This window comes from Psittacula echo (genome assembly GCF_963264785.1).
Source record: "Psittacula echo genome assembly, chromosome: 1".
Classification (NCBI taxonomy): domain Eukaryota; kingdom Metazoa; phylum Chordata; class Aves; order Psittaciformes; family Psittacidae; genus Psittacula; species Psittacula echo.
The window spans coordinates 83,280,743-83,299,505 of record NC_137735.1 but is presented as its reverse complement, the minus strand read 5'-3'; the positions used below and the strand labels follow the sequence as shown (position 1 = coordinate 83,299,505).

Sequence of the window (18,763 nt, the reverse complement as noted above, 5' to 3'; positions counted from 1 at the left end):
TCTATGTTGAATAGAAGAGCTAAAATAGGTAACCTTTACCTTATAGGACTTACCATACAGAGGGGAAATATCACTGGCAGATTTCTTTTGCTGACCCAAACAGAAGGGAGGGTTTTAAGAGCCAGCTGGACACTGAAAAACCTTTCTGTGCTAGGCTTAGGTCATGCATTCTTCTTGTACACATGGCTTCTTCATGCTTGTCCTTTTGGTTCAGGTCATCTCTCTGTTGACTTATTGCTTAAATAGAAGCCTGTCAAAGCCTAATTCACAGTGTCTTTTTATCACTGCAGTTGTCCTGAAATCAGTTCCCATCACTGACACTTATTTTTGCAGTTGTGCAGTTAGTAATTTCTCATAACCAATCTCCTGTGCTTTTGGCCATTTTAATGGGGACCGTATTTAAGCTGTTCCATGTATTTTTTCATCATATCATTTTTGCTTTGAGCAAGATTTCCTGTTTTAACACAGCACAGAAGAGGGTGGGGAGTTTTCTGTTCTCTGTAACTGGGCCACAGATGGCCCAGGGCACGTCACTCAAAATGGAGGTACAAACTGAGACTGCTGCTTCTTTTTGTCCCTAGTGGTTGTGTTTCAGTATTTAGTTTTCTCTATGTCTGTTCTATTTCATTATTCTCTGTTAAGAGCTTCCCTGGTGTTTAACCAGCTGTAGAAAGTCTAATGTAAAGTATAAATATTTCCTCCGCTCTTTCACTCTTTTGTGAAAAGACTAAACTCTTACACTCTTTAGTTGTGCAGCTTTTCCATCACACATTGTGCCCATGGGATGGAATGATGGCAAAAGTCAACATCATCCATCCCTTTTCCTCTTGGTAGTGCGTTCCTTATCAGATTCCTGTTTCCTGATGCTGTTCAATTACTTTCTCCAAGGGTAAATCTATCAGTATTATTCTATTAATAATCCTTAAAGAATGGCATATTCTTTCCCTTCTTCACCTGACTAAACCAACTTGTTTCCTGCTTAGTAGTTTTGCATTCTGCATGCATACTCTGAGAAGTATGATATCTTACTCTGAGAAGTATGATATCTTACTCTGAGAAGCATGAGTTGTCACTATTTGGGTATATGCTAACAAACAACAAATGCTGTTAGCAATAAATAAAATCATCTAGCCCTTACAATTGTGGCCACTATACTTGATTCTTGTAATTACCTATGGCATAACTTATCAATTTAGTTCTCAGTTGCATGAAGCCTGTATATATACCAGTATATATACCTGAAGTATACATAGTACATAATGTTTGCTAATATTGCCCTCATTTCTATTATTGGAGAAGATTAAAGAGACAGACTGTTTGGGTTTCATACCGACCTCTAGATTTGTGAATATTTCATTCACATCCTGTCTAATAATTCCTCCCAGGCTAGATAATCCTAGACGATCTCCTTCTATACCATATGTCAGTCTTGGCATAACTCTCTGCCCATCTGTGTTGTCCTTCCCGGGGTCTTGTATACTCTTACTATATCTTCTCTAGGTTAAGGCAACTAAACCTGGATGCGATGCTCTATTGTAAAAATTTGTATTGCTGTATTACTTCACATAATGCTCAAAAATCCAGAAGAAAAGAGCCTCTTTCCAGCTCTAATGATACCCTTTGTCAGGGCAAGACTTGATTTGGGGTTTCTCTGTCTCTGCGTTTATCAGGAGTTCTAATTTCTCTTGAAGCATTTGAGACTCTTTAATATTCTCTAGAATGCTGTTTGTTTCCTAGGCACAGTGATGATTGGTAACAGATGCTGAAGTACCTAAGAATTCAAGCATTGAAAGTGAAATAGCAAAGTGGGGGAGAAACTGTGAGGAAAGTTGGTGTTCCTTTTGTTTGCTCACAAGCTGAAAATATGTGTGCCATAGCTTGTCTAAATTACCCTGTAAGTAAGAGTGTGTGTATCCATGTATGTGACTGACTTTATGATAGTGTTCTGCAGTTACCTTCATGACATAAACATGAGGGGAAGGCAAGATTTGATGGTTGCTTGGAGGATGATAATTTCCAGTCATGAGAGGTAAATAAGCCAACATTTTTTGAGAAGAAAAATGCAGTGAAATTTATTCTGCTGTTAAACCATGTGCCTGAGGGAGGAATATCAGTGACATCAATCTCACACAATTAATTACCAAGCAGCATATATTATTTCATTATATTATTAAGAAATTGATAAGATGACTTGATACATTTTTGCAGCTTTCACCCTCCAGGATGCAGTTGTATCAAACAGAAGGAGGTGGATCCTATAAGAATAAAGAGCTGTGAGAGCATTTTTACAGTGTTCATGTTCTATAAAAAAATAGATTGGTAGAGAAAAAAGTGTCAGGGAAAGCTATTTTATTGCTAGAATCTAGGTAGCTTTAGTTGGTACGGTTGTATGCAAGTAAGTCTCAAGTCGGTGGAATTATATGGGATTTTTTTGAAGAAGCATGACTGAAAAAAGCATTTGGCCTGGATTTAAAGCAGAGGTTTTAGCATCAACAGTGCTGCTACTCAGAATGACAGAGATGAAAACAGAGAAGAACACACAAAAATTAAGTAGCTCTGGAGAGGAGAAAATCTTGACTTAAACTGATAGTGCTATTTGTATGGGATGCCACCTTGTGGAAGTTTTCAGGATGTGATCTTTAATCAATTCTGCAGCAGGTCTTCCTATTTACTATCTTCAGTCACTGTAGATAATCCTGTTTGCGTAGATCAGCCTTGTTCTTTAATAGCCCGTCCATCACCTTTATTATTTTTTTTTTATGTAATCTGAACTTTCTATATGGTTTAGGAATGCAGAAGTCTTACTTTGGGAGGTTAAAAGTATGAAAAGGAGAATTTACCTTAGCTTGCCCAGTGGGCCTGGGAGTCAGCTACAGTGAGGACATGATCAGTGCAGATACTTTGGTATAATTTTAGTACTACACTAATGCTTGTTGTCAGAAAACTTTGAAGGGAACTGTAATCCCATTGTGCATTGTGGCATGCTGATCCACTCTCTACAGCAGTTGGAAATGAGTTATTCCATGGTTGTTTTCAGCAGGACATTAGAATTACAGGAAGAAAGAGCAAATGTGGACATATCTGCTGCCTCAGCTGACACACTACTTGATTTCACATTGTAAAGGACTCTTCTCCCAGTGTGTTCATGTGTTTGGCATTCAAGTTGTATCTGCATAGTAGTCTGCATAGGGACAGCGCAGGTGTGTTGCTAATTCACAAGACCTTTGTTGCAAACATTTCATATCAAGTGTTTAATGCATCTTCCCTGCTTTCCACCCCGTGGAAAGGTGAAGGTACATTAAGTGAGGAGTCTTCAGCAAATCAGCAAGGTGCTTTGCTCTTGAGTTTGCCAAAATATTGTAGTGCCTACCACAAGTGAAGAATTAATCTCTCAATACATATGGAAGTATATATAGTGTCTCCTAAATTGAGACTCTGTAGAGTTCTGTTCATATTTCTGCTCTCCAGCTTTGATCCTCCTTCTGCTCTGGTCCTTTTCTGTCTTCATGTCTATCCCATGGAGCACCAGTGGGCTTGTCACTTTCCTGATTTTCTACACTTGAAGGTAGCTCTCATCCAACAGTTAAATGAGCAGAGCCAGAGAGTAGATCCCTGGGAGGGCTTGAGTCACCAGAACTGCAGCAATTCAAGGACAGAGTAGTTTCAATTTAAAGCAGGAGCAACAGGGTGGCTGATTGCATGAACTGCAGACAGTTTAAACCTGTGGTGATGTCCACTGGGTCCTGCAGCAGATCAGGAGACTCTGCTTTGCATTCCCCCAGAGTGCTCCAAGTTCACATTGACTTCATTCACGTACCATGAAAGGCAATGAGAAATCACATCAAGACTACTAATTGGAGAAGACAGATCTGGGGGAAGAGATGAAAGTCCTGTAGCCTTTTCCTGCCACATTCATGTGTGTGTGTTTTGTACCAGTCTTTTCATAAGAATAGTAGCTGTTTAACTTTTTCCTGCTACACACACTGATTTTGCAGCTGCATCCAGATCTGCTACAAGAACCACATGTTGTGAAATTTATTCACACCTAGTGACACAAAACTCTCCAGCACATGCTGTGGAGTTATTGAGTTTTGGAAGCAGAAGTGCTTCCGAGCTTCCTTACAAGAATGTTGAAAATTTCTTGTTTTTCCCAGTGCATATGCTTGTTTTAGATAGTTGTAGGGGGTTTATTTTCCCGACTGCTGAACTAATGCTTAGGTGCAAGGAGGCCTGGAAGTAACCACCAATGCAGTATAGGTAATCTCCATCTCTTATTCTCTTTCTCTTGCTACACAACCCTATATTTTTATGCTTTGCATGATTTTAGCTCTTGTGAACTTGGTACATTGGGAGAGGCTTTATTCTGCCTCCCATGGGAATGCTTGTGAGCATCTTGCATAAGGTCTATTCCTGGTCTCAATTCTTCACCAAACTGGTGAATCTCCCTGGATGCAAAGCAGTTTCAAAAGCTTCAAGCAACCTAGGATAGAGGTTCAGAGGGGACAGAAGGGTCACAAGGAAAGTAAAACAAAATAATGCTGCATATGTTTATGAAAGCGTAAGCCTGACTCATATAGATAAGGTGACATGAATGCAAGAAGATGCTGTTCTAGTTTTTCTTTCTGTTCTGTGAAGCAGCAAAAGGACAAGGGGTAATGGGTTTAAACTTAAATAGGGGAAGTCCAGGTTAGACTGAAGGAAGAAGTTCTTTACTGTGAGGCTGGTGAGGCACTGGAATAGATTGCTTAAGTTGTGAATGCTCCATCCCTGGCAGTGTTCAAGGCCAGGTTGGACAGAGCCTTGGGTGGCATGGCCTAGGGTGAGGTGTTCCTGCCCATGGCACGGGGTTGTAACTGGATGTTATTAAGGGCCTTTCCAACCCAACCATTCTATGATTCTGTGAAAACTAAGCCAGTTTTACCCTGAACTATCTGCCTTGCTGGTAAAATCAGCTCAGGCAGAGTGGGGGTATTTGCCAAAAAAGTTAGGTCTGTTACTCTTCATCGTGCCAGAATGGTGTTCCTCACAAGGCAGGACTGAACCCTGTTTTAGTGCAGATACTGTTCTCTGACCTTGAGTTTCCATTTGAGTAAAAGTTGTAAGTTTATGCAAGCACAGTGGGGTGGCCTGGTGTGGCAAACCTGCTAGATGGCAGGAACTTTTATTACTCTTGTTCCTCACTGTTGACCTGGGAGCACCAGCAGCTTTGGGATACCACTGTGAGTAATGATTAGGTACTGTTTCAGTTTTCCCTTGCAGTGCTCCAAGTAAATTGGAGCAAAACACTGAGGTGGGTGGGATGGCGCTGACCTCCACTCACCCTTCCAGTGAAGGTGATGTGAATTTACCTAGACTTGTGCAAGATATTTGACACTGTTTTGCACGTCATCCTTCTCTCTAAATTGGAGAGGCCTGGATTTGACAGATGGACCACTCAGGATAAGGAACTGGCTGGATGATTGCACTCAGAGAGTTGTGGTCAACAGCCTGATGTTCAAGTGGAGACCAGCGACAAATGGTGTCTGTCAGGGGTTGGTATTGGAACTGATCCTGTTCAACATCTTTGACAGTAGGATTGAGTGGACTCTCAGCAAGCCCTCACCACACCAAGCTATGAGGTTCAGTTGATACACTGGAGGGATGGGATGCCATCCAGGGGGACCTTGACACACTTGGGAGATGGGCCAATGCCAGCCTCATGAAGTTCAACCAAGCCAAGTGCAAGGTCCTACACCTGGGGCAGGGCAATCCCAGGCACAGCTACAGATTGGGCAGAGAAGTGATCCAGAGCAGCCCTGCGGAAAAGGACTTAGGGGTGTTGGTTGATGAGAAACTGAACATGAGCTGACAGTGTGCACTCGCAGTCCAGAAAGCCAACCGTATCCTGGGCTGCATCAAAAGGAGCATGACCAGCAAGTTGAATGAGGTGATCTTGCCCCTCTACTCTGCTCCCGTGAGACCCCACCTGGAGTAGTGCATCCAGATCTGGGGCCTGCAATACAAGAGGGACGTGGACCTGCTTGAGCAAGTCCAGAGGAGGGGCCACATTGATGATCAGAGGGCTGGAGCACCTCTTCTATGGCTGGGGGAGTTGGGCTTGTTAAGCCTGGAGAAGAGAAGGCTCCAGTGAGACCTTATAGAAGCTTTTCAGTACCGTAAAGGGTGCCTACAAGAAATTTTTTACAGGGATTTTTTACAAGGGCACATAGTGACAGGACAAGGGGGAATGGTTTTAAACTGAAAGAGGGTAGATTTAGATTAGGCGTTGGGAAAATATTCTTTACTATGAGGGTGGGGAGACACTGGCACAGGTTGCTCAGAGAAGTTGTGAATGCTCCATCCCTGGCAGTGTTCAAGGCCAGGTTGGTCAGAGCCTTGGGTAAACTGACCTAGTTTAAGGTACCCCTGCCTAAGCCAGGGCTGTTGGAACTAGATGATCCCTTCCAACCCAAACCATTCTATGATTCTATGAATTTCTCCTCTGACTAGAGGCTAGATTTGGCAGGAGATTGTAATAGTACCTCACAAATTTAATGAAAGTGCAGCTAACTCCAAATATTGATTTCACTGCCAGTGATCACAGGGATGGATTTTGGGAATTTGTGTAACAGCCATTTTAAGCAAGTACTACCATATGGCCAGCTTTTAGGCCCCGTGTAGTGCAACACTTGGCCTTTTTTCTAAAGACGGACCCTGTGATTTAGAGTAGGAAACCTTATTTCTTTAACCAGACATGATATTGTTAAGAGTGAGAATCAAAGTGAATTTGATCTAGAAGCTTTGCATTTCCTTCAGGTTCTCCCACAGACAGAGTAGCAGAAGTTGAGCTTCCTGAAGATTATAAACCTAGAAATCTGATTTTTGGGACAGTTAACACTGATAACCAACAGTAAAGGTGTTGAGAACTCATATTAAAATCCAACCTGGCCACTGAGACTGGGCATTTTATGACACATATTTATTGAAATGATACTACTAATTGTAATAATCTCCAGAATAATTCCTTGCCTGTCCTCTGATGAGGAAATATGGGACTGGATACTCTGAGACATTGTAGGTGACTGCAGAAATAAGCTAAATGGAACAATCTTTCAAATAATGTTTTTTTATTTTCCTACAGAAAAATTGCATTGGGTTGGGCTGTTGGGTGATCAGTGGGTAGCCCTGGTTTCATGTGCTGAGTCTTTCAAAAGGGAATTCTGCCATCCAGTGGCTTTTATTCAAAAGATCTGTAAGTGCAGGTGACATGACCAAGCCTAAGTAAAACCACTCAGTTTCACTTTGTTTCATCACCAAGCCAGTGCAAGCACTACTGCAGAACAGTTACCTGAGAATTTGCTTGAAAAATTCTTTCCTTTTAGAGTGTGGGGAAGGACCCAGTTCCATTTGTTTTAATGGTAAAACCTTTCTTTTGTTTATATTTTGCAGTTATGTGGCTGTGGACTGCTGGGTGTGGGCATCTGGCTGTCAGTGTCACAAGGAAACTTCGCCACGTTTTCTCCCAGCTTTCCATCGCTTTCAGCTGCCAACCTAGTCATTGCCATTGGTACAGTCATCATGGTGACGGGCTTTCTGGGCTGCCTAGGTGCTATCAAGGAAAACAAGTGCCTCCTGTTGAGTGTAAGACATCATGACGTCTTTTCACTAAGACCTGTGACTGTTTTATTTGAGTGACCAGTGCAAAATAGTCTTATGGATCACTATAATTTTGCCCTTGGCTTTCAGTCTTCTGTATGCTTGCAATGTGACATCCCACAGCTTTGATCACAGTAGTATAACTGGTGTATTAGCAAGTGTATCCTTGTTACTATGTGCCATAATGTGTTAGATAGCAAAGAAAATTACTGCTGTCAGTTACCTCTGAATGGTTAAACATGACGGTAGGGTCAACCTGGATAACCCTTTTTGAAATGTCTGGTAGAAGAATCTACTGAAAAATCTTAAGCACAGTTACTTTTGGATGCCACTCGAAGCCTTTCATGGCTATTTTCTACTTTGCTTTTATTTAAGGCCTTTGTCAGAGGTTGGTGGAAACCATCTGACCCAAAGTTAAGAGTCATGGTCTCTGCCAGGGCTTGACAACAGGGAAAAAAACCCCAAATCTGATCCTTTGTCCAGCACTGAAGCACAGAGATTGGGAACTGCTCTCAGAAAACACGGTGTGGGTCACTCCTCTTGCATGCATGCAGGAGGCTTCGTTATGCTTTTTCTCACCCCAAGGAGAGAGGTATTATGGCAGAAAGTGAGAGGAGGACTTTCAAAGTAGACTGCTTCCAATTCAATCACAGGTTTTGAATCACAGGTGCTGCGACATAAAGGAGCATGTGAGTCTTCGTTGTGTAAAAGTCTCCCTTACATGGTGTTGTGAAACAGGTAGGGAGCATTCCTTAGACCACCTCAGAGAATTAAACTGGAGGACAAACTGGCACCTACTTTTTGCTATCTGCTGCTTGGTTTTCTATGTTGTACAGATGAGAAAGCAAACAGAGAATAGTAATGTTGTTTATCCACCCAAACTGTAATTTTGGTTTGTTTTTTTCGAGAATGTTTATATTTGTCATGGTTTAAGCCCAGTTAGCAGCCCAAGTACCATTCAGACACCCACTCATTTCCCTTGTCACAGTGGGATGGGGAGGAGAACTGGAAAGAAGGTAAAAACCTGCACGTTGAGACAAGGACTGGTTAATAATTTAAATAAAGTAAAATATAATATTAATACTATTACAACATAACAATACTACTACTACTACTAATAATAATAATAAAGACAAAGGATAGCCCCCCTTCCAACCAAAACCCCAAGTGATGCACAGTACAATTGCTTACCACCCAGTGACTGATGCTCAGCCTGTTCCCAAGCAGCAATTGGCCCCTTCCAGCTAACTTCCCCCCACTTTATACACTGATCATGATGTTTTATGGTTTGGAAACTTTGGCTAGTTTCGGTCAGCTGTTCTAGGTCTGCTCCCTCCCAGTTTCTTATGCCCCTCCTCACTGGCAGAGTGTGAGAGACTGAAAATTACTTGACCAATGTGCTACTGAGCAACAACTAAAACATCAGTGTGTTATCAGCATTGTTCCCAGACTGAAGCCAAAACACAGCACTGCACCAGCTGTTAGGAAGAAAATAAATTCTACCCCAGCCAAAACCAGGACAATATTCTTACAACGTTCTGCAAAAGTCTTTTTATCCTATCATGACTATCACAGGTTTCCAACTGGAGAGTGCACTGCACTGCATGTTACACCTCCCCCATTGTCTTTGTGGAGGTGCTGTACTTATGTGGCAGTCCACTAGTAAATAAAGGAAACTAGTGGACATGAAAAATAGTGAGAAACTACTGAAGCTCACACTTGGGATGCCCCTGCAGAGATACTTCAGCTACAGAGAGTTGGGAATAGAAGAGCTGAGTAATATAAAAACTATTTCAACAGGCAACTAAGTACCTGTGGTTAAAGCCTACCTGAGGCATATCACATTGGTCTTTGTGGTAATGGGTTTAGCATCTGTTCTGTAATCTGCATGAAGGAAATCAACTGGCAATCAGGGCTGTGTGCTCTAACAGCAGTCAAAAAAAAAAGCATTGCTGAAACTTGCAAACCAGGAGTAAGGCAAAGCCTAAGACTTGGAGAATGCGAGTGAGCTTTGTCATGGTGAAACCTACAGAAGTTTCAGTGGCATAAAGTATCAATATGCCTGAATAGTTTGAAATCAAACTTTGCAAGTTTGCAAACGTTTAAATAGTTTGAACTCCTCCTTGCAGTAGAGTAAAGGTTTAGAGGACAAGACCAATAGTAGTCAGAATTTCTAGCAGCCCCAGGTTTGCTCTCCAGTTAGCAAGTGTGTATACGCTGTCTGTTTTTTCTTTGTTCTAGTTTTTCATCATTTTGCTGATAATTCTCCTGGCAGAGCTGATTCTACTCATTTTGTTCTTTGTTTATATGGACAAGGTAAGCAAATATGCCATATAGATTAATTATCTGTGCTAGCACGTAAACCAGGTTCAGTTTGTTTTCGTTTGATGGAAATATGTGGGTTCTCCTTGCTCTTCACTTTGGTGAAGGTTTAACCTTGAGATCTGGGCTGTTTTTTGTAAGCTGCTTCTGCAGGGAGAAAAGGAAGTGATGAAGAGAGCAAACAGGAGAGAAGAACCCTCTGAGCTTTACAATTTCCTCCCTGAAATAAAACCATAATCCAGGGCCTCCCTTTTAGTCTTCTCCTAACAGCTGAAATAGGCTTCAACACAGCTGTGTGATTAGCTTCTGCAAGAAGCTAATCATCTTGTGGACCTGAGTTGTGAGACATCCTGCTTAAGGCCTTGTTAGCTCCTTAGGGCCAACCCTGGAACAGTACTGGAGGAGAGGGGCCTGGAATATTCATAGGCTATTACAGATGCCACCAGCTCTCTCATTTGGCTGGTCAGTCCTAAAGAGTTTGACAGGGATCAAGAGGCAGCTTCTCATAAGGCCCATCTGTGGGAATCTGCAATCCAGCAGAGACTAAGTTAAGTAGGAAAAACTGGCTGGCCTGTCAGATAGGCAGGACTGGAAAAATTCTCAGGGAACTGGAGAACTCTGCTAAACACAAGACAGAGCCTTACAGTATGAGCATGTCCAGACTGATTTTAAAACAGAGATACTACCAGAGTTGTATCTCTTCCCACATTGTCATGATGCCTGCCACTCTCAGGGAGCTAGGCTGAACTCATGATTTTGAACGGGATGTCAAAAACTTATGGCAGGACCCATAATCCTTTCCCTGCTGCCAGCTCACTGCTGTCAGAGCCATCCTGCATCCAGGACTCCATGCTCAGACTGATATTCATACAAGAAATGGGACATCTCAGATCTCCTGCTAAGCATTCCAACTTTCTCCATTATAGAAAGAAGAGCATGTTTGAAAATCATAAATTCTACAAGCCTGTCCCCACAAGGAGAGCAATAATAATATTCTTTCTCAATTGATTTTGTATTGGCCATTTACTATAGCCTGCCTGAACTTGTGCAAGGAATAACTATGTTAAGCTTGAGAGGCTAGGACTCTGGTTTTATGATGTCAGCAAATTAAAGTAGGCCATAGGTTACAGGCAGGAGAGGCTGCTGTGTGGTATTGCCAACAGCTCTCTCTAGCAAAATTAATGTCAGCAAATTTCTGCTGATGACTTTTCAGTTAGTTTGGATCAGATGATGACTGTATGGTGGTCTCTTAGTAGAGGGGAAGCTATTTGGTCTCCTATCTCATGAGAATTAATCCAGTATTTTGCAATCTGAGGGAGAAGCCAGGATTTGGCAGGTGCTGAAAGGTCTCACTGACTTGTGAGAGTCTTGAAGCTATGATGGAGCTCTTCTACCCATGTTAAGTTTGTGGTGAAAGAAAGTGAGAAGGATACATTCTATATGCAAGTCTGTACCATTTGGTCCTTTCCTCTGAACTGCAGTGCATTGACTTTATGTATTTTCTACATCATGCAGGTCAGTGAAAGTGCAAAGAAAGATTTGAAGGAAGGTATGAAGCTATACAATTCAGAAAATAATGTTGGACTGAAAAATGCATGGAATATCATTCAAGCAGAGGTAACATATTTTCTCAATGAAAACCCAAAACCAAACAGACAAACAAAACCCCAAACCAAAAAACCCAAACCCAAAAAACAACCAACCAGACAAAAAAACCAAAAACAAAGCCAAAAAAAAAACCCCACACAAAAACCAAAACCAAATACAAACAAAAAGAAACAAAGAAACAAACAAAACCCCACAATTTGTCCAGAAAGGTTGCTGCAGTCTATTGACTTTGGTATTTGTGCCAAGGCTAAAAGATGGCTAAATCAAACTTTGATTTCTGATTTTGTACTCTTGAGCATCTAGCGAGTATGGTGAAATCCAGTATCAAAGTGTACTCTATAAGGTGAAAGATGCTTACCTCTCTCTGAGATTCTCTGTGCCAACCACAGGCGCAGAAATGATCTGAAACAGAGAAGCAGCAAAATCTGCATAGGTAGAACTGGAGCCTTGGCAGCTAGGCTTTTGCTGTTCGGCACTTGCGGGCAGATTACCTAATGTTTTGGTGTTTGGGTTCATGTATCTGTGACAAGAAGGCTAACATAGCTTGGGATGGGACTGTTATTTCTGTTTGGGTTTTTTTCTAAATGTTGTTAAGTATTTGATTTTAGTGATCACTGAGCACAAAGCAGTTTAACATACAAAACTGTTTTGGCAGCCCTTTTGAAAATATACAGTAGCTTAGTAGCAGTAAAAGTTTGCGCTTGTGCCTGATTCATGAATTGTGCTACTTAATTTATGAATCCTTATTTTTGCCACAGATGAAATGCTGTGGTGTGAATGACTTTACGGATTGGTACCCAGTGCTGGGAGAAAACACTGTCCCAGACCGATGTTGTACAGAAAACTCCCAAGACTGTGGACGGAACTCTACCGAACTGGTGTGGAAAACGGTAAGGCTTGCTTTTGTCCAGGTCAAGGGTTAGGGAGGCATAGGAAGGAAGAAAATAGAGAGAATGCATGTGAAAAAAAATATGACCTTGGGATTTCAATTTTCTTCTTTCACCATTTCAGGGATGTTATGAGAGAGTTATGACCTGGTTCGATGAGAATAAGCATGTCCTTGGTTCGATCGGGATATGCATCCTCATAATGCAGGTAATACCGGTATGATGTTTGTCAACATGCCTTTGATTTGCCATCAGCATTGTTGATTCTGCTCTGTGAAAAGTGGTACTCAACCACTTTGAGTTTCATCATGATTTCAAAAATTACAGATTTGTTTTGTGAGTTCATGTAAAGCCATCTCCTCAGAAAGGAAGCAGGTCAGTCAGTCCTGCAAAGAAGGCATGCTACAGTGGGGTTTTGCTTACCTGCCTTTTGACTTCAGAACACCACTCTGGGGTTCCCATGTTTAGCCATTTGTTACACTGCCCCTTAGGGAACTGGGTTTTTTTAAATTTGGAAGCAAGTTCTAGAAGTTGCCAAAATTAGTAAATTCATAGCCACTGAGTAGGTTAATGTGTTTTAAAGAAGAAATGCAGAAGCACTGTTGTAATCTGTTAAGGTTTTGAGGTTATTGTATCACTGTTGTACTTTGCAGGGAGAATACCTGAATCTGATATTTCAGTCACATTTCACTTATCTGGCTAAACAAGCACGAGTTGTTGGGTAAAAAGGAAGAGTGACTTGTATGTGTATTCTGAAAAATTGTTGCACATATGACAAAGAGCCCTGAGAGCTTTTTGCCTCCATCTGTGCTCTGACAGATGCATCTCCAGACATCACCATGTGCCTGAACAACATACATCCAAGTTTACTGATCAGTACTGAAACTTGAGAAATATGGCTAGTGTAGAATGACTTTTAAAACTACAGCTAGAGAATGAAACAGAGGTGGCAGTGAAGACTTGGCAGCCTCACCATACTGAAGCTTTTATTGTTTGTTTTCCTTCAGATTCTTGGCATGGCCTTCTCCATGACACTCTTCCAGCAGATTCACAGGACTGGCAAAAAATATGATGCCTAAAGCCTCTGAAACATTATCACATCAACCCTTCTGTCTCATCATAAAAATTAATAAAAGGACTGGCAGAGTACCAAGCCTAGCCTTGCTGAAGGAATCCATCCCATTGGCTGATCCACTTTGTCGTTATTTGTCCAGTTATTACCACAACTTATTGACTCATTTTTGTCTTTCACATTTGCCATTTATTTGCCAAAGATGGGGGAAACTCCCCCAAAGTATGGATTTTCTACACAAAATCGTAAGAATGGTTCTTAACGTTAAGAAAATGTTTTGCTCTACTAATCCATGCTGTATGTGCAAAAATTACATGTGTTCAACTTCAAGGCAGAAGTCTTCCAAGTCTTCCATTAAGTTTTCAACCCTCCTGCCTAATTTACTGGAAGACTCAGAAAAGCCACTCTGAGAGTCCTAGGAATTGGAGCTGCTTTGCAGCTTCTTGTACCTTATGGTGTATACTTTTTTATTATGATAATGATGATGATTATTATGATGGATATAGCTTAGAATTTAGTAGCCTGACTTATAACTTCTTACTGGGTTTGGTTTTACACATTTATTGTACATTAATTTGGGAATCACTGTGCGATCTCTAGAGGGCATGTTTTTCAAAGTTGACGGTGCAAGCAAATAAAGACATAACTTTTTTTAAGTCCATGGGGAGGCATCATCTACCTTTTACCAAGGTCTTGATGTCCTTACTGTAACAAAGGAACCACCTTTGTTACATCCTCAGATGGAATGCAATGCCTTTCCTTTGCACCAGATGGTGAACTTCCTACTCCTGTAAGGCAAAGTTCCAATGCCTTTACTCACCCAAAGCAGTGTCTGGCTGCTTTGGTAGCATGCTACTATGAAAGCTAAAAGTACTAACTAAGAAAATTACTGCTCCCTGACATGAAGGAAAGAGACTGCAGTCTGGCCTACTGGCTAGTTGGCAACAGATTTCACAACTGTGATGCCTGTTTCAAAAAGTTTGCCCAAGGCATGGCAATGGGGGGATATGAGGGAAGGGGATGACAGTTTGATGGCAACATTGTCATGACGTGCCCTTCATGGAAGGGGTCTTCTCAGGCAGATGACAGCTGTCTCCCTGAGCTGGAAAAGATGGTTTGATTAATAGTGACCAGATGATGCAGGAAAAGGGCAATTTCCAAAACAGAGGATGGAGATTTTGTGCCTTTCAGAGCCATAACATGTCAAACTGCTCCTCTGGTAAACAAGTTTTTTTAATGTCCAGTTGAATATTTAAACTCTTAAAAGATACCATTTGCATTGTGTCATTCAGCCTTGTGGGCTGAAACAGCTGTCTCATATCTGGGAGTTTTTAGTCCCATTTATTTTCCTAGTAGGTCCTTCATGCTTCTCGCAGCAACAGTGTTCTGCATGGCCTGTGTGTCACTTTTTTAAGTTCCTGTGAAAACAGTGTGACAGGGAGGAGTGTGAATGTGTGGGAGACAGAGATTAATTTGAAGAAGATTACTATTCTGAGAGTTTGGCCCTTGCCCATAGGAGCACAATGCCCAAAGTTTCACAGGGCTGTTTCCTACTGAAGCAGACAATGCCATATGGGTTCAGCTATTTCAATTGGATTGCCTTTGAAAGAATCAGGGAAGAAGCAGAGGGAAAGCACAGAAACTGAATCCAGTTTTACTTGCATTTCTCACAAAAATTGGGACCAGGAGCATCTGAGCCCTACTGGAGATGGATGTTCCATGTTGAAGAAGGGGCTCTGATGCCCACTGCACTTGCTGCTACGTGTAAGACTGTATCTGAAGTTGCTAAAATGCATTCCCATTTTTGCAAGAAAAGACAGGACAATTTTCATCTGATGGCTCTACTGCATTCTCTCTTTGGGCAGAGGTGCTTAGCTTTCTCTAGCTTTCTCTGGTGTTCAAAAAGAGCAGAGTGCAGGCCTGAGCAGGATCATCATCTCTGTCCTTTTTGGTCGCACAGTGGTACCTGCCACATCTTAAATTTTAATCTGCAGTCAGTTTTTGTACAAAAAATGGTAAAAATATATTAGTGAAATTAATAAGGAAATAAAAAATGTTTATGAGTAACTCAGAGATGAATTGTGTAGTTGCAAACTCAGCTACTTTGCCTTCCATCCAAACTTATTTTTCTAGAATGCTTCATTCCATTTCATGATCTAGCAGCATAGATCCTGAAATCTTTTTTTAATGACTACTTTTGCTATTTTAAGCACAGTATTGAGATAGTTATAAAAGCTTCATATGTTCATCTCCATGAAGCCACCTACAGGAAGGAAGTGAAGAGCAGGACTAATTTGTGTCTCTACCTGACTCTCTGATGTGGGAGGTGATGACAGACATCCTGAAAGGCGCAGGAAAGTAATGCCATTTTCCAGGTGACAAAAACCAGCTCTGGAAGGTGTGAGTCTGTGTCAGTCAGTTTGTTAGAGAAGGCACTAACTGTCCTGTAAACTGGTCAAAGGGAGCTTGCTTTGGCTCATGTATGTATGCACTTTTTTTGCTTATGCTAGTGGGTGGCTGTCTGTGTGTTTTCCGCAAATGTCACACTGATTATTTAAATATAAGTTTTTAGCATGTTTTTAAATAAAAACAGATACTGAGTAAAAGTATTTTTAATATACACAACTATTGATTTGTATAAATCCATACCTCTCTGTATCTCTAATTCATGAAAGCACAGTTCAAATGTCTGAAAGTGCTGTTTCTCTGGGTGTTCCTTCAGACTGTAGCATACTCACTGTCTCACTGTGCTTCATGCTTGGAAGCTACAGCAGAACTTAGGCAGAGACATAGTAGGAGAACAGCTTGAAGAAGCTCTATTTGAAAGCTGTTGAAGTGATAGCAGTGAATTCTGTTCCCTCCTGGTAGTACCAAGGCTGTTAGTTATAGGAAGCCCAGGTGGATGGCACCCAAAAGAAGTGCCCATAGCTAAGTAGCATGTGAGATGATAAAAACAATGGCACAGATTTCTCCAGGATGACAGAAGATGCCTTGTATATGTTATGCATTGAGTTCCTGGACTGTGGTCACGTTAGGCCAACTCTCCTATCCTTTGTCCACCCCCCATTTGTATGCATGAAATAATACAATCTCACAGGAAAGGTGCAAGCAAAAGTCAGAGGAACTGATCCTCATGGTCTTTTGAGGGCAATGTCAAGTGTAGAAAAGGCAAGGAGGAAAATGGTGTTTTCCCAGCAGATGGTTCTTGGGAGCAATATAGAATAGGGAACACGTAATTCTGATGTAACTTCTGTTCCATAGAGTTAAGCAGCTTCATCCTGTAGCTGGCATGAGGAAACCTGGAGATGTTTGCCTACGGGCTAGCTATCTGTTGTGCAGTAGATAGTAGACACTAAGAAACAACATGCCATTCCCACCAGGTGGTGTTTGCACCAGTGTTTCTTCTATGCAATACTTACATTCGCCTTTATATAAAAGATTTTTACTAGGATAATATAAAAATAAAGGATTTTTTAAAAGGTGCCTCCTTGAGCTTATTTCTTTTGTAACTCCAACTACCACCAAAACCAAAAGGGGACAACAAACATTCCAAAAGATAACTCACAGAAACCTATTCCGACTCCACTGCAGTTGAAGTCCAAGTTCTTGAAGGTTTTGCATCTCTGAAAAGATCCCCCCCAATATCCTCTCTCATCCTTATTAACAGGATCTTTGAAGAATTCCTACAGAGGCAAGAACCTAAGACCTGCAATACAGAAGTGGGGCTTGGCTGCTCTGGAGGAATAAAGCCATTGCGTGGGTATGGCGGGGTGGAATCTGAAAAGCCCAAAGCTCAGCTGGAGTTGAACCTAGTGAGAAGCATGGAAAGCAACAGTCCATGGGCCCACCTGACATGCAGCCAGTGGTGCTGAGGGAGCTGACGAGAGTCACTACAAAGCTGCTCGTGTCTTTGAGAGGTTGTAGTGAGCAGGGGAGGTTCCTGATGATTTGAAGAGGCATATAGCACACCCTCCCTCCCCCCAGCCATCTCCCCCTAAAGGCAAGAAAGAGCCCCCTGAGAACTACAGGTTCGTCAGCCTACTCTCTGCCCCTGGAAGATTGCAGGGTAATTCCTCACAGAAACTACTTCCAGTTGTACAAAGGATAAGAAACTGATTGGGCAAAGATAGCTTAGATTTACCTAGGGCAACTTATGCCCATCCACCCTCATAGCTTTCTACAGTGAGACAACTATTCGTGTGAATGAGCAGAGAGCAGTGAGTGTTGTTCACCTGGACTTAAGCAAGCTCTTTGCCACAGTCCCCCATAGAAAATGGTTGAGGTACGGTTTGGATACATGACAGATAAGGTGGCCGAATAACTGTCTGGACTATTGGGCTTGAAGAGTTGTGGCCAGCTGTTCAAACTAACTGGTAGTGAGTTTATTTATTTCCGTTTCTTGGAGATTGATGCCTGAGCCAGTAGTGCTCAATGCCTTCTTTATTAAAGACCACAGGTCAAGAGACATGGTCATGCTTTGCCACAGGCTCCTTCCTCTCTCCTCTCAACCCACCTCAAACTTCTCCCTATTGGTCCCTCTCACTCAGATAGCTACTCTGCTTGTCTTCAGAGGCTTTTTGAGCCTATCTGCTTGTTTCTTCACTGCCCTATACACTCTACCTGCAGTGCAGTTATACTAGTTTGGCTTCCACTTTTGTGGCTCTCCAGTCATACCATCTGCTCTCATTGGACTCAACATTTCGTCTTTTTTCTTGGTCTCTGTGAGACTACTCTCCGCTTTCTCAGCATTCCTTCTGTTTGCTATTTTTTTTTCACCTCTCCAAGGCTACTCTGTGCTCTGGGTGTCTTTCTTGCCTGCTTTTTTCCACCTTTCTGAGGCTAGTCTTTTTTATCCTTCACATTTGCAGGCTTTATGCCATTTTCTTACCATCTCTGAGACTACTCTGTCTTCTCAGAGTTTTTTTCAGTCTCTTTTCTAGTCCCTCAGGCTCCGTAACATATCTCTGAGACTCTCTCAACCTCTCCACTTCCTTCACCTCTTCAAAGCTGCTGTGGTTGCCTTTTAGGCTTTTGGTCTGTTCATTCCTCTCACTGAGGTGACTTTGGATCACTTTAAGTCTTTCTGCTCTCATCATCTGCTCCCCTCTACACTTTCTGAAGTTCAGCTGGGTTTTCTGGGGGTGTTTTAATCTCTCTTTAAGGTTTGTGGCATCTCAGCACAAGGATGCAGAAGAGTTGGGTTAAGAAAGATCACCTAACGCATATAACAGCTCCTTGA

General features: G+C 41.8%; 1 protein-coding gene across 2 annotated transcripts in view; it reads left to right on the top strand.

The window, feature by feature from the left end:
• TSPAN9 (tetraspanin 9) overlaps positions 1-13,559 on the top strand; it is a gene marked incomplete at its 5' end in the record, with an annotated part of 125,260 nt that extends 111,701 nt beyond the window's left edge. For both annotated transcript variants that reach the window (XM_080621093.1, XM_080621092.1), the window contains 6 exons: positions 7,429-7,620; positions 9,877-9,951; positions 11,473-11,574; positions 12,324-12,455; positions 12,577-12,660; positions 13,460-13,559. In XM_080621093.1, the coding sequence (XP_080477219.1) occupies positions 7,429-7,620; positions 9,877-9,951; positions 11,473-11,574; positions 12,324-12,455; positions 12,577-12,660; positions 13,460-13,531 (657 nt within the window). In that variant the 3' untranslated portion in view covers positions 13,532-13,559. The remainder of the gene's footprint in view (positions 1-7,428; positions 7,621-9,876; positions 9,952-11,472; positions 11,575-12,323; positions 12,456-12,576; positions 12,661-13,459) is intronic.
• Positions 13,560-18,763: the final 5,204 nt, after the last annotated feature.